The 16,709-nt window shown below is 46.3% G+C and overlaps 1 protein-coding gene across 8 annotated transcripts in view; it reads right to left on the bottom strand.

Annotated features, from left to right (window-relative positions):
* The window catches only part of MED12L (mediator complex subunit 12L), a 1,138,385-nt gene that overhangs the window by 195,470 nt on the left and 926,206 nt on the right, over positions 1-16,709 (bottom strand). For all 8 annotated transcript variants that reach the window (XR_010175887.1, XM_063916060.1, XM_063916058.1 and 5 more), the window contains 5 exons: positions 10,107-10,291; positions 9,811-9,999; positions 1,469-1,543; positions 1,160-1,350; positions 797-958 (listed from right to left, as the gene is read on the bottom strand). Coding sequence is in view for 7 of the 8 variants with exons in the window: in XM_063916060.1 (XP_063772130.1) it covers positions 797-958; positions 1,160-1,350; positions 1,469-1,543; positions 9,811-9,999; positions 10,107-10,291 (802 nt within the window). In the remaining variant the exon portion in view is untranslated. The remainder of the gene's footprint in view (positions 1-796; positions 959-1,159; positions 1,351-1,468; positions 1,544-9,810; positions 10,000-10,106; positions 10,292-16,709) is intronic.

Below are 16,709 nucleotides of genomic sequence, written 5' to 3'. Positions count from 1 at the left end.
AATACAGTATTCCCCTCATACGGGTGGTCTTCAGTATGCCGGCGGTCGGGCTCCCGACGACCAGCATACCGGCGTCGGGAGCCCGACAGCCGGCATACCGACACTTATTCTCCCTCGTGGGGGTCCACGACCCCCCTGGAGGGAGAATAAAATAGTGTGGCGCGCGTAGCGTGGTGAGCGCAGCGAGCCCGCAAGGGGCTCATTTGCGCTCGCCACACTGTCGGTAAGCCGGCGGTCGGGCTCCCGGCGCCGGTATGCTGGTCGCCGGGAGCCCGACCGCCGGCATATCGTAGTGAACCCCCCACATACAGTATCTCTCCTCCTTAAATTATGCTCATTGTACCCATCCTACAGAATTCCTCCGGATATACAGTCCACAGTGCGTGTCCTCCATCAGATAATAGTGCCAATCCCTGCAATCACTACCCAGATCCCTATCCTCTTCATGTCACAGTCCCTATTCACCAGACGGTGTCTCCTGGCAAAATACCACCCTACTGACCAGTCCAGTACCTGGGCAGTCACCACTTTATTGCAAGTTGCAAGTCAGGTCAAGGCCAAGGCTGATCAGGGTACTGCCAGCTGTTTCCTAGTTTAAAATCAAAATGTTGTCAATTATGCAAAGTGGAATAATACCAGTGTGTGGAAATATTTCTGTTTATCAGTAAAAAACTAAAATGCATCCAATAAGCAAAGTTATTATGTCTGATAGCTCTATTTTGTTGCTGTCTTTCGCCTTATGTCTTGTCAAGCAGTACTATCAACATATCAATGTCCAGGCTATACTGTAGCTTACCTTTTTTGTTTCAGCCTATCGCGTTCTTTCTTGGAGGATGACCCCAAGTGCTGTCCATTCTCCAGTTCCTCTCCTGCAGCCTTCAACACTCTACCCTGGACTGAGGTTGGTAATTTAGCAATAAGAGGTGCCACAAGCCAAACGCCCCTACGTTCAGATGAGCTGGATAGAGAAAATATTGTCAGTTATGGTTCAACACAAATTCACAGTGTTATAACCCTGTAGCCAAATAGCTTCTGTATCTTTTTGCCTGTTTTCCCTGGTCCACAAATCTGAACTGCATTGTCCAGTTACCTGTAGCCACATCAACATTATTCACTGCACTGAGTGAGAGACCATGTGGCAGTATAATGAGACAATTACCTGAGGATGGCAGATTTCCCATTATGTCTTGCACTGTTTGTCTCAGTACGTCCAGCACAGCTTGCCTTGAATAGACCACTGCCAGGGTTACTGGAGCTGCTGTTCAGTTCTGCAGACTGCTGGAAGACTTCTATTGTCGCCTTTGCTATATTATCCAAAAGCGTATTCATCTCAGTCACTGAACTAGAGCCCTGTAACAACGCAATATAATAATGGTTTAATCATGCTGTTTTCATAATATTCTGGGTAATAAAAAGTCATGATCTCTTACATACAATGTTATGTGGAGTCTAGAGATAAAGTACTAACAGGTTCCTTCATGCATTGCTTGATCATCAGCTGAATCTCTAGCCACGACTGTCTGAGTGTCCACTGCTCGAGGTTCTAAGTAAATGCAGAGGAAAATTGAAAGTTATTAAAATAGATTTTAATTCAAATTATTTGTACAAGAGTATAAAGAGTATTGCAGAGTTATATCGGCAGGAAAATACTATCTGTATAGATAAATGTATTTTCATACAGAAATGCTTCTGACACCATGATCTCCCCACATGGCAAGGCTGGCAGGACAGGACATCAGTGTCCTTTGTTAATATTGGACACAGAGGCCCCAGGGCCATCTTACCAGCATTGTAGGCCCTGAGCAAAGCAATGCACCGGGGACCATGCATACCCAGCCATCCACCAATCAGAATGCTGATAGCCATTCACTGTCTGGCTGCAGACTGAGAGGCAGGTAGAGAATGCTGCCTCCCTGCTCTGAATGTGTGACCACCGCCCGGCCTCTAGAATTGTGGGGCCTTGCACAGCTGCTCAGTGGACCAGCAGGTGTTGGCTTATCTGGAAAAAAAAAATGTGCTGCTGTTCAAACCGCATACCTTCACAATCATTCGGATATGGAAAGAAGCAGAGTTCTTGAACAATGTTAAAACTCAGCATTATGATATTTTCCTTCTTAAGCCGAATCACGAGGTATGCTCTCTTTGAAGTGACACTTCCCTGGATTATTACATGTAGGGTGGCCAATTCCGGGATCGAAGGGATCCCAGGATTTGGGGTCAAAATTACCAGAATTTGAATACCGGGATTGGAGGTTCCAATCCCAGGATTTCGGTATTGCTCTGCACATGTGCTGTTTGTTCTTACTGCGGGGCAGTGCTGAGCACCTGAGTACTGGGCTCAGGCGCTGACTGGCTGTGCACTGTGCTGCATGATGTCAGAGATCACGCAGTGTAGCCCCACACCGGCCCTCTCCTTCAGCCGCGCTTGATAGCATTCTTATATGAAGCGGAGGTGGACTGGCATGCTGCTGCTCACTTAGTCAGAACATCTGAGCCGGGCAGCAGTACTGTAATGAGTCTGAGTGCCACTGCCGATAATAGCGAGCTGCGGGAGTCAGATACAGTACTCAGGAGAAGGAGGGAGCCCTGCTGCTGCAGACCCAGGGATGGCCATCAGTGTTGCCCCGTTGTTGATGATGTCACAAACCATCAATGGCAGGCAACTATTCTGTACATTATTGTTGATGGTTTAACATTGTTGATTATGCACATGCACGAAGGCTACCACTGTTTCAGTGCGAAGCCGGGGCTGAGCTGTGAGCGACAGCTCAGCTTATGCAAGAGCCATGACATTTCATTCCCGGCTCTCACACACAGTAAGCAGTGAGGTCAGTGCACGGCTGCTGGCTGACAGCCTAGCAGCCCTGTACAGTAAAAGCACAACTAAAAACTATTGAATGCCCTGTACAGTAAAAGCACAACTGAAAACTATTGAATGGGTAAGGGGGGGGAATCCATAGGGCAAGCAGCTACCATCAATGTTGTATAACCATCTGGTTATATACCATCAATGGTAAAAGTATTCAATGGCCATCCCCATGCAGACCACTGCCACACTGGCCAGCCCAGCCCTATTGCCCAGTGAGACAGTGCCACTTCCTGCTGCCTGGGCCCCTCTTGACCCTGTTGCTTCTCTTAGAGGAGAGAAGGAGGAGGACTGGGTGAGTCTGTTACTTAGTTATTTTATTTCGGGGGGGGGAGGGGGGGGGACTTGTTGGATGCAATGGAGGGTCATGATTTTCTGTGTTATGTGGGGGGCTGGGGCGGTGGGCCTGTGCTGGGCCATGAATGTTATTTATTTAATAACTGTGGTGTCAGTGCCCGGCTGAGTCACTGTAACACCACAGGAATAAAATAACATTCATGGCCCAGCACAGGCCCACAGGATTTATTTTCTTACCTGTGGGCCTGTGCTGCTGGGCCATGAATGAAATAAGATTTTACTTACCGATAAATCTATTTCTCATAGTCCGTAGTGGATGCTGGGGACTCCGTCAGGACCATGGGGAATAGCGGCTCCGCAGGAGACAGGGCACAAAAGCAAGCTTTTAGGATCACATGGTGTGTACTGGCTCCTCCCCCTATGACCCTCCTCCAAGCCTCAGTTAGGTACTGTGCCCGGACGAGCGTACACAATAAGGAAGGATCTTGAATCCCGGGTAAGACTCATACCAGCCACACCAATCACACCGTACAACTTGTGATTTGAACCCAGTTAACAGTATGATAACAATGAAGTAGCCTCTAAAAAAGATGGCTCACAACAATAATAACCCGATTTTTTGTAACAATAACTATGTACAAGTAATGCAGACAATCCGCACTTGGGATGGGCGCCCAGCATCCACTACGGACTATGAGAAATAGATTTATCGGTAAGTAAAATCTTATTTTCTCTAACGTCCTAGTGGATGCTGGGGACTCCGTCAGGACCATGGGGATTATACCAAAGCTCCCAAACGGGCGGGAGAGTGCGGATGACTCTGCAGCACCGAATGAGAGAACTCCAGGTCCTCCTCAGCCAGGGTATTAAATTTGTAGAATTTTGCAAACGTGTTTGCCCCTGACCAAGTAGCTGCTCGGCAAAGTTGTAAAGCCGAGACCCCTCGGGCAGCCGCCCAAGATGAGCCCACCTTCCTTGTGGAATGGGCATTTACAGATTTTGGCTGTGGCAGGCCTGCCACAGAATGTGCAAGCTGAATTGTACTACAAATCCAACGAGCAATAGTCTGCTTAGAAGCAGGAGCACCCAGCTTTTTGGGTGCCTACAATATAAACAGCAAGTCAGACTTTCTGACTCCAGCCGTCCTGGAATTATATATATATATATATATATATATATATATTTTCAGGGCCCTGACAACGTCTAGCAACTTGGAGTCCTCCAAGTCCCTAGTAGCCGCAGGCACCACAATAGGTTGTTTCAGGTGAAACGCTGACACCACCTTAGGAAGAAACTGGGGACGAGTCCGCAGTTCTGCCCTGTCCGAATGGAAAATCAAATATGGGCTTTTGTAAGACAAAGCCGCCAATTTTGACAATCGCCTGGCCGAGGCCAGGGCCAACAGCATGGTCACTTTCCATGTGAGATATTTCAAATCCACAGATTTGAGTGGTTCAAACCAATATGATTTGAGGAATCCCAACACTACGTTGAGATCCCACGGTGCCACTGGAGGCACACAAGGGCTGTATATGCAATACTCCCTTGACAAACGTCTGGACTTCAGGAACTGAAGCCAATTCTTTCTGGAAGAAAATCTATAGGGCCGAAACTTGAACCTTAATGGACCCCAATTTGAGGCTCATAGACACTCCTGTTTGCAGGAAGTGCAGAAATCGACCTAGTTGAAATTTTTTCGTGGGGCCTTCCTGGCCTCACCCACGCAACATATTTTTACCACATGTGGTGATAACGTTGTGCGGTCACCTCCTTCCTGGCTTTGACCAGGGTAGGTATGACCTCTTCCGGAATGCCTTTTCCCTTAGGATCCGGCGTTCAAACCGCCATGCCGTCAAACGCAGTCGCGGTAAGTCTTGGAACAGACAAGGTCCCTGCTGGAGCAGGTCCTTTCTTAAAGGCCGATGCCACGGTTCCTCTTGGAACAGACATGGTACTTGCTGAAAGCAAATCCCTTCTTAGCTCCCGAGGCCATTAGTCCTCTGTGAGCATCTCTTGAAGTTCCGGTTACCAAGTCCCTCTTGGCCAATCCGGAGCCACGAGTATAGTTCTTACTCCTCTATGTCTTATAATTCTCAATACCTTGGTTATGAGAAGCAGAGGAGGGAACACATACACCGACTGTTACACCCACGGTGTTACCAGGACGTCCACAGCTATCGCCTGAAGGTCTCGTGACCTGGCGCAATACCTGTCCCATTTTTTGTTCGGGCGGGACGCCATCATGTCCACCTTTGGTCTTTCCCAACGGTTCACAATCATGCGGAAAACTTCCCGATGAAGTTCCCACTCTCCCGGGTGGAGGTCGTGCCTGCTGAGGAAGTCTGCTTCCCAGTCGTCCACTCCCGGAATGAACACTGCTGACAGTGCTATCACATGATTTTCCGCCTAGCGAAAAATCCTTGCAGTTTTGCCACTGCCCTCCTGCTTCTTGTGCCGCCCTTTCTGTTTACGTGGGCGACTGCCGTGATGTTATCCCACTGGATCAATACCGGCTGACCTTGAAGCAGAGGTCTTGCTAAGCTTAGAGCATTATAAATTTGCTCTTAGCTCCAGTATCTTTATGTGGAGAGAATTCTCCAGACTTGATCACACTCCTTGTCTGACTGCTCCCCAGCCTCTCAGGCTGGCCTCCGTGGTCATCAGCATCCAATCCTGAATGCCGAATCTGCGGCCCTCTAGAAGATGAGCACTCTGTAATCACCACAGGAGAGACACCCTTGTCCTTGGATATAGGGTTATCCGCTGATGCATCTGAAGATGCGATCCGGACCATTTGTCCAGCAGATCCCACTGAAGAGTTCTTGCGTGAAATCTGCCGAATGGAAGCGCTTCGTAATAAGCCACCATTTTTACCAGGACTCTTGTGCAATGATGCACTGACACTTTTCCTGGTTTTAGGAGGATCCCGATTAGCTCGGATAACTCCCTGGCTTTCTCCTCTGGGAGAAACACCTTTTCCTGGACTGTGTCCAGAATCATCCCTAGGACCAGCAGACGTGTCGTCGGAACAACTGCGGTTTTGGAATATTTAGAATCCACCCGTGCTGTCGTAGAACTACTTGAGATAGTGCTACTCCGACCTCCAACTGTTCTCTGGACCTTGTTCTTATCAGGAGGTCGTCCATTTTCTTTGAAGACGAATCCTCCTTTCGGTCATTACCTTGGTAAGGACCCGGGGTGCCTTGGACAATCCAACGGCATCGTCTTGAAACTGATAGTGACAGTTCTGTACCACGAACCTGAGGTACCCTTGGTGAGAAAAGGCAAATTTTGGGACATGGAGGTAAGCATCCCTGATGTCCCGGGACACCATATAGTCCCCTTGTTCTTTGCTATCACTGCTCTGAGTGACTCCATCTGGATTTGAACCCTTGCAAGTGTTCAAATTTTTCAGATTTAGAATAGGTCTCACCTAGCCTTCAGTACCACCATATAGTGTGGAGTAATACCCCTTTCCTTGTTGTCTGAGGGGTAATTTTATTATCACCTGCTGGGAATACAGCTTGTGAATTGTTTTCAATACTGCCTCCCTGTCGGAGGGAGACATTGGTACAGCAGACTACAGGAACCTGCGAGGGGGGAAACCTCTCGACATTCCAATCTGTACCCCTTGGATACTACTTGTAGGATCCAGGGGTCCTGTACGGTCCCAGCGTCATGCTGAGAACTTGGTAGAAGCGGTGGAGGGCTTCTGTTCCTGGGAATGGGCTGCCTGCTGCAGTCTTCTTCCCTTTCCTCTATCCCTGGGCAGATATGACTCTTATAGGGACGAAAGGACTGAGGCTGAAAAGACGGTGTCTTTTTCTGCAGAGATGTGACTTAGGGTAAAAAACGGTGGATTTTCCAGCAGTTGCCCTGGCCACCAGGTCCCATGGACCGACCCCAAATAACTCCTCCCCTTTATACGGCAATACATCTTTGTGCCGTTTGGAATCTGCATCACCTGACCACTGTCGTGTCCATAAACATCTTCTTGCAGATATGGACATCGCATTTACTCTTGATGCCAGAGTGCAAATATCCCTCTGCGCATCTCGCATATATAGAAATGCATCCTTTAAATGCTCTATAGTCAATAAAATACTGTCCCTGTCAAAGGTATCAATATTTTTAGTCAGGGAATCCGACCAAGCCACCTCAGCTCTGCACATCCAGGCTGAGGCGATCGCTGGTCGCAGTATAACACCAGCATGTGTGTGTATACTTTTTAGGATATTTTTCAGCCTCCTATCAGCTGGCTCCTTAAGTACGGCCCTATCCGTAGATGGTACCGCCACTTGTTCTGATAAGCGTGTGAGCGCCTTATCCACCCTGAGGGGTGTTTCCCACCGCGCCTTAACTTCTGGCGGGAAAGGGTATACCGCCAATAATTTTCTATCGGGGGAAACCCACGCATCATCACACACTTCATTTAATTTATCTGATTCAGGAAAAACTACAGGTAGTTTTTTCACCTCACACATAATACCCTTTTTTGTGGTACTTGGAGTATCAGAAATATGTAACACCTCCTTCATTGCCCTTAACGTGTGGCCCTAAAAGAAAATACGTTTGTTTCTTCACCGTCGACACTGAAATCAGTGTCCGTGTCTGGGTCTGTGTCGACCGACTGAGGTAAATGGGCATTTTACAGCCCCTGACGGTGTTTGAGACGCCTGGACAGATACTAATTTGTTCGCCGGCCCTCTCATGTCGTCAACCGGCTTGCAGCGTGTTGACCTTGTCACGTAATTTCCATAAATAAGCCATCCATTCCGGTGTCGACTCCCTAGAGGGTGACATCACCATTACAGGCAATTTGCTCCGCCTCCTCACCAATATTTTCCTCATACATGTCGACACACACGTACCGACATACAGCACACACATAGGGAATGCTCTGATAGAGGACAGGACCCACTAGCCCTTTGGGGAGACAGAGGGAGAGTTTGCCAGCACACACCAAAATGCTATAATTATCCAGGGACAACCTTTATATAAGTGTTCCTTTTATAGCATTTTAATATATATACATATCGCCAAATCAGTGCCCCCCCTCTCTGTTTTAACCCTGTTTCTGTAGTGCAGTGCAGGGGAGATCATGGGAGCCTTCCCACCAGCCTTTCTGTGAGGGAAAATGGCGCTGTGTGCTGAGGAGAATAGGCCCCGCCCCCTTTTCGGCGGGCTTCTTCTCCGGAGTTTTAGATATCTGGCAGGGGTTAAATACATCCATATAGCCTCAAGGGCTATATGTGATGTATTTTTCGCCATACAGGTATTATACATTGCTGCCTAGGGCGCCCCCCCCCCAGCGCCCTGCACCCTCCGTGACCGCTGTGTGAAGTGTGCTGACAACAATGGCGCACAGCTGCAGTGCTGTGCGCTACCTGATGAAGACTGAGAGTCTTCTGCCGCCTGGTTCCGGACCTCTTCATCTTCAGCATCTGCAAGGGGGGTCGGCGGCGCGGCTCCGGGACGAACCCCAGGGCGAGCCCTGTGTTCCGACTCCCTCTGGAGCTATGTCCAGTAGCCTAAGAATCCAATACATCCTGCACGCAGGTGAGTTGAAAATCTCTCCCCTAAGTCCCTCGATGCAGTGAGCCTGTTGCCAGCAGGACTCACTGAAAATAAAGAACCTAAAAACTTTTTCTAAGCAACTCTTTAAGAGAGCCACCTAGATTGCACCCTTCTCGGCCGGGCACAAAAACCTAACTGAGGCTTGGAGGAGGGTCATAGGGGGAGGAGCCAGTACACACCATGTGATCCTAAAAGCTTGCTTTTGTGCCCTGTCTCCTGCGGAGCCGCTATTCCCCATGGTCCTGACGGAGTCCCCAGCATCCACTAGGACGTTAGAGAAATAATATTTTCATTGTCCAACTCAATCCCTGGATCCCTGGAATCCTGGGACTGAAAAAATGTCCCAGGATTGGCTTCCCTAATTATATCCTTATATTGAATCTTCCATATTATATCCTCTAAAAATTCCTCACTATACCTCCCACATTGTAACCCAGATTACAGTAGGTAGATGGTGTGCAAAATCCAATTACTTCTAACATTTATGGACATAATTGTTTCCATAAATACTCCAATTAGTAAAAGGAAATCAGTGCACATTGTCTAGCACTTAGTTACTTTCACACATAAACCCCTGCTTTAACCGGGCTAGGACCCAGGGCACTGAGTACGGGTTGAAGCTGGGGTTTCAGTACATATCACTTTTCACACATCGATGATGGACTAGGGTTATTTCCGGGTCATTGCCGTTCACAACTGACCCGGGTCTTCTAGCTACTGTGCCCGCCAATCAGCTCCTGTTAAGCACGACCCAGGTCATTGTGACCCGTGAAATGTCTTTCAGACCGCAGACGACCCGGGACAGTCTCGGGAATAACCCTGGTACCGAACAGGGTCACGAGACCAGGGTCCAGCTGCAAGCCCCAGCAAAAACCCAGGTAGAAAGGCTACGTGTGAAAGAGGTATTATAAGCAGATGTATAACACAACTCCTGTGTACAGTATCAACAGAAACAATATAGAAGACTCTAGACAGAAAGAAGCAAAACAATAGTTTGAAATGGACAGTGTGTGACTGGCTAAATGTTGCATTGATCATGGCCATAGCTAGCACTTCCAATATGATACTACCTGCAGGATATTCTTAATATGGAGCCTTTGTATGTTGTCTCCTTCTACCGACTCTCTTACTCCATAAGGATAACAAATCAGTTGTAGTAGTTTACGTGCTTGTTTATTTGACAAAACAGGATCCAGAATGAGATCTTTATCTGTACACAGTCTCTCTGGCTCTTTCAAACAATGATCTCCAACCCAGTCCTATACACCAAGGGAAAACAATACAGTGATTTTAATATTCAAGTCAGGTTGTATTAATTGCTAACATTCAAACTCCAAAACTAATAGTACAGTACAAGCACTTCTACCTGTTGGCAAATTGTTCTCAGAACATATTTAGCATATTCGCTTAAACTTGCAGTTTCTATTACAAATGGTTTTCCAGATGATTGTAGAGGTGTTTGAGACTCTAAAATCTTCTCGTCTGCAGAGTCTTCCATTATGCCACTTTTATTGTACTTAGAAGAGCTGATATTACTACCAATTTCTGCATCTACAAAACAAAATACATTAAGAATAACAATTCCATGTTTAACCACTAGATGGCAATACGAACACAAGTATTTGAGGATGTGGGATAGATTCATCCTGTTGATAGTAAACTTGTAAGAATAGGGATTTATTAAAGAATATTTGCAGGATATCCCCCAAAACTCCCTTATTCAGGGGGTACCTTCAAATATTGTGTATCCCCAGGATCGAAGAAGAGGGACCTTAGCAGATATGGGATGTAACAAATATGCCACTCAGTGTCATATTCTTGACTGACTCAGGGCCGGATTATGGCTTGGGAATGCTCGGGGCATTTAAAACTGGGGGCCCCGGTGGAAGAGGGGAGAGGATAGATTAGATTGTGCATACCTCCCAACATGACCCATTCCAGGAGTGACACAGTGCTCCCTACCTGGACTTTCCTCTTAATATATGACTGACGTCATCTGTGCTGAGCTATTTAATTGATAAGAAAGGTATTTCAACACAGGTGATTGCAATCATAAATTAAGAGGGAAGGCTAGACAGAGAGCATTTTGTCGTTCCTGGAATGGGTTATGGTGGGACATATGGATTGTGTATATTAAATTTAAAACAATGTTGTATATTAAATGCCTGGGTACTGTGCTCCACCTAATTGAGAGACAGCTATTTTATCAAATTTTCTTGTAGTGGAACAAAGACAACTTAACCTTAGAATAAACATAGAGAGAAAAAAAATCTATATTTTATCTTGTTACATGCAAGAATAGCCACAGTTTCTGTACTACTTACATACTGGGACAGGACTCAGGAGATCTCTCTCTAAACCCTCATTACTGTAGATTAAAGGTTAAACTGCACCTAGACACCCAGGCAGGGAGGAGGAGAAGCTGGGATCACTGTGTCACTAAAGGCCCGTACACACTGGTCGATATATCGGCCGTTCTCTTGAACGGCCGATATATCGCGGGTCCGTCGGCCAGTGTGTACGGCCGATACGTCTGTGAACTCAGTCGTTCACAGACGTATCGCGTCGGCTGCGCAGCACAGCCGACGGCCAATATATCTACTGATATATTGGCGCGTCGCTGTGTGTGTACGGGGCGGTCGGCCGACCGCCCGTACACATGCTGCGGCTGCCGGAGGTGATTGACAGCTGAACTGGGCGAGCGTGTGTACACGCCCGCCCAGTTCATGACGTCAGTCCCCGACGGATCGGGCAGTGTGTATGCACAACACACTGCCCTCGTCCATAGATATATCTGCAGATCAATTGATTCTGCAGATATATCTATTAGTGCAGCTCTTTCCACTCTCCTATCTCTCCTCTGGTCAGAAAGCTCCCTCGATATCTCATGAAACCTGATACTCCTGTATCTCTGCCTGCACTGTGCATACTGTCCTGCTAGCATTCTGGCTTCCTGGTTCTGCTGCTGTATAAGAGGGTAAGCTAGTGATGTCAGTGTCCACCGGCCAGGGGGTCCCGGGATCAGAGCTGGATTAAGGCCTCGGGGGGCCTGGGGTACTTAAGACAGGGGGGCCCTAAGATTTAAAATTAAAATCATATATATATATTATATACACACACACCTTTATATATACACATATATATATATATATATATATATATATATGTATATATATATACACACACAATAATATATACACACATATATATATATATACACACACACACACACATATATATATATATATACATATAATCTTGAAAGGAGTGCACTCACCAGACGGCTCATGTAGTCAAGCAGGGTTTAATGTAGCACAGACATAATAGTCACACCGACGTTTCGGTCCTTACTGGACCATTTTCAAGGTTCAACTGATACATACATAGTTCACCCTTATATAGCCACAGTAATATTCACGAAATCATACATAAAACCCGGAGTACCCGTGCACCGCACCACAGAATAAAATAGACTGCTGTCTAATACATATAATATAGATAAAAAACCTCCCACCTACCAACATTTATTAAATCCATTACATGTAGTGCTAAATCACAATAAACTTACCCAGCCGCGCTGTACTCCATTACCGCTGGTGACACGCACGCTAGCGGAAGCGGAAGTAGCAGTCCGGCCGAGATGGAACGCAGACACGTGTAGAATCACGTGAGTAGTTAACAAAGCGTCACAGAGGCAAATCATCTCCAAGGTAACCAGATGATACATACGGACGCGTCAGATGACCCACGGTCTCTTATTGAACACATTAGCAACATTGTATCATATCCATAAATCGAAGGACGGATTAGTATGGCATAATATATCCAGGTCATCAATCATCTATGCTCATACTTGGTGAGGAGTATAATAAAACTAACATTGGGTTAAGTGATAAAGCACATAAAATATCCTGCACATCTCACAATAATAGTAATGGTAATAGTAGTAATACCAATCTTTTAAACAAATATAATATATGGATCATGTAACAGAGAAGAACTCACTGATCGGAATACACCACAAAAAATTTTTAAAGAAAAAAAAGAAAAAAAGGAAAAAAAAGAGAAAATTAGATACGTTAATGAGTGGAATTACCAAAACATATGCTGTGTCTGGTTTACAAAAAGATACTGAAATGTACTGAGTCATTTAGACCCTTGGGAAAGACAGTCTCCAATCTGTAAATCCAGAAGGCTTCCCGGCGTAAAAGTATCTTCGCTCGATCGCCGCCTCTGGATAATGGTGGTACTCTGTCAATCACCATATAGCGCAGAGCTGTTAGTTGGTGCTTAAATTGCACAAAGTGTCGAGCAACTGGTTTATCAGACCCACCCGTTTTCAGTGCTTGTCTGATATTTGAACGATGATTAGAGATCCGTTCCCGGAAGGACCTAATAGTTTTGCCCACATATACGAGTGAACATGGGCATATCAATATATAAATAACAAAGTCGGACATGCACGTCCGACTTTGTTATTTATATATTGATATGCCCATGTTCACTCGTATATGTGGGCAAAACTATTAGGTCCTTCCGGGAACGGATCTCTAATCATCGTTCAAATATCAGACAAGCACTGAAAACGGGTGGGTCTGATAAACCAGTTGCTCGACACTTTGTGCAATTTAAGCACCAACTAACAGCTCTGCGCTATATGGTGATTGACAGAGTACCACCATTATCCAGAGGCGGCGATCGAGCGAAGATACTTTTACGCCGGGAAGCCTTCTGGATTTACAGATTGGAGACTGTCTTTCCCAAGGGTCTAAATGACTCAGTACATTTCAGTATCTTTTTGTAAACCGGACACAGCATATGTTTTGGTAATTCCACTCATTAACGTATCTAATTTTCTCTTTTTTTTCCTTTTTTTCTTTAAAAATTTTTTGTGGTGTATTCCGATCAGTGAGTTCTTCTCTGTTACATGATCCATATATTATATTTGTTTAAAAGATTGGTATTACTACTATTACCATTACTATTATTGTGAGATGTGCAGGATATTTTATGTGCTTTATCACTTAACCCAATGTTAGTTTTATTATACTCCTCACCAAGTATGAGCATAGATGATTGATGACCTGGATATATTATGCCATACTAATCCGTCCTTCGATTTATGGATATGATACAATGTTGCTAATGTGTTCAATAAGAGACCGTGGGTCATCTGACGCGTCCGTATGTATCATCTGGTTACCTTGGAGATGATTTGCCTCTGTGACGCTTTGTTAACTACTCACGTGATTCTACACGTGTCTGCGTTCCATCTCGGCCGGACTGCTACTTCCGCTTCCGCTAGCGTGCGTGTCACCAGCGGTAATGGAGTACAGCGCGGCTGGGTAAGTTTATTGTGATTTAGCACTACATGTAATGGATTTAATAAATGTTGGTAGGTGGGAGGTTTTTTATCTATATTATATGTATTAGACAGCAGTCTATTTTATTCTGTGGTGCGGTGCACGGGTACTCCGGGTTTTATGTATGATTTCGTGAATATTACTGTGGCTATATAAGGGTGAACTATGTATGTATCAGTTGAACCTTGAAAATGGTCCAGTAAGGACCGAAACGTCGGTGTGACTATTATGTCTGTGCTACATTAAACCCTGCTTGACTACATGAGCCGTCTGGTGAGTGCACTCCTTTCAAGATTATATGCATTCAAGGGAAAAATAGGGATTATACCCGTTGTCTCATGAATATTGAGTGACACCCCAGCAAGTGTTGGAATTTGGAGAGTGCCAACAACCTGTGACTTTTTATATATATACATATATACATACATATACATATATATATATATACACACACATATATATATATATATATATAAAATATATATATATATATATATATATATATATATATTAAAACCCATAACATACTGTAAATCAGCCTTACGTTCTGAGAGCTGGCTGAGAATGTGTGCTGGGCTGGCTGCTGCCTCCATGCGCGGCTGTCCTCTCTCCTCCTTCCCTGCAGCCTGCGCGCCCAGCGGCAGCCAATGTCTGAGCCGCAGGCTGCTGCTCCTCATGTTATTGGACAGCTGAGCCGTCGCTCAGCTGTCCCATCACACAGGCAGTGAAGTCAGTGGAGCCGCCGGGAGCCAGAGCCGCCAGGGACAGCAATCGCTGAGCTGCCCTGCCGCTGCGTGTGGCGCCGGCTCCCGGGAGCGCAGCGCAATACCGCAGATCGGATCTCTGTTCCGATCTGCGGCAGCGACGGGGGGCCCTTTGAAAAAAGGGGGCCCGGGGTACTTATCCCCGGGACCCCCCTCTTAATCCGGCTCTGCCCGGGATACAGTATGCCTCATGCCGCCGCTGACCTCCCCCCACACACACACCTTAATCTGGCTATGGACTGACTTTGACGATATACACTGAGAATGAGTGCCAATAGCATTGCTTTTGGCAGCCAATATTACCTTCAGTTGCAGATCGCAGTGCTGCCCTGTGATTTCGCCAGCCTGAGGGACACACTGCAGAGTTTTTTTAATTTTTTTTTTTTTTGTGTGTGTAAATTCACCCATATCGTATTTCCCATTATAAGTATGGGAAATGCGGTGTGTTTGGCTTACTAAAAAGATTACAATTAAAGGGTTTGGAGCAGTTTTTCATGAAAACTGCTCCAAATGCCCTTTAATACACTGGAGTGAAACTAAAATAATGTGAAAAGGGTGTGAAAACACCCTTTTTCACATTATTTTAGTAAAAATAATGTTAATAAATAGGTTTCTAAAGCTTTTAAACTACTTTTGCATATGTGGTGCCTTAGGCAAGATTTTGGCTGGTGCCCTCAGTAGATAAATAACAGATTCACCACTCACAGCACCCCTCTCCCCTCACAGCATCCTGCTATAACTAAAGAAAAAAGGGACAGGTTTTAGGGGGAAAGTCTCTTATATCCTGACCTCAGAAGGCCTTCTATAGGGCACATTTTCCAATCAAAACAAAGCACTCTAGGCTCTCCCCTCACAGCATCCTCTGTCCTCATTGCACAGCACCCTCCTCCCAGCACAGAACACGTCAGCCAGCACCCCTCTCAAAGCACCTCTCTCCGAGCACAGCACCCCTCACAGCACAGTACCTCTCACCCTTTACAGCACAGCACCCCACACCAAGCACAACACCCATCATCCCTCACCCAGAGCCACTCTCTCAACACAAAACACTATGCCCAACACAGATCACTGCAGCAGCACCCCCCATCACCCCTCACAAAAGCTTTCACAGAAGAGATGGGCAAAGCATATTATTCATGTATGTTGAGCAGCATGAGTGAGCTCAGTGGAGTGGCTCAACATAGTGTCTCGGCACATTACTCTTTCTGGTAATCCACTCACTGCAGACTCAGTGCCTACGTCAGGACTCGGGGACTGACTATGTGCAGTTGCGCCGTATGGGTCATGACTCGAGATCCATTTATGTATGTGACATTTGCTTTGCATGCACATCACTGAGTCTGACACTGACTGTTAGGACTCAGTGAGAAGGAGTCAGGAGACTCAGGAGTCAGATGCAGAGCCAGCCCAGCCCACTGCCCAAAGCCAGAGTACACTCAGCACAGACTCTCCGGAGGACCAGCAGAGATGGAGAGAGAGTCAAGAGACATAGAGAGGGCTGCGCTAGCCTGTGCTCACAGTCAGTGCTGCTTCAGTCATAGACTCACAGTGCAACAAGGTAACTTCCAGTCAAGCGTCCACTGTTACAGGAGGATAGAGGAGCCACCGATGGACACTAGGGACTCAGGGACTGATTAGGGCCAGGCTTTGCTGCCCGGAGCCCACTACCCACCACTGTGCTTGGATCCCTGCCAGCCAGGCTGCTCTCAGAGTGTATTGTGTGACTGTGATTGTGTGAGCTCAACTGGTATGGACTCTGGGGGAGACTGAAAGAGGCTGCTGCACACAGTGCACACACACTGACTCTGCGTATCATGTCGACACATCAAGTTTACATTACTG

This window comes from Pseudophryne corroboree, chromosome 4 (genome assembly GCF_028390025.1).
Source record: "Pseudophryne corroboree isolate aPseCor3 chromosome 4, aPseCor3.hap2, whole genome shotgun sequence".
Classification (NCBI taxonomy): Eukaryota; Metazoa; Chordata; class Amphibia; order Anura; family Myobatrachidae; genus Pseudophryne; species Pseudophryne corroboree.
This window is presented reverse-complemented; position numbering and strand designations above follow the sequence as displayed.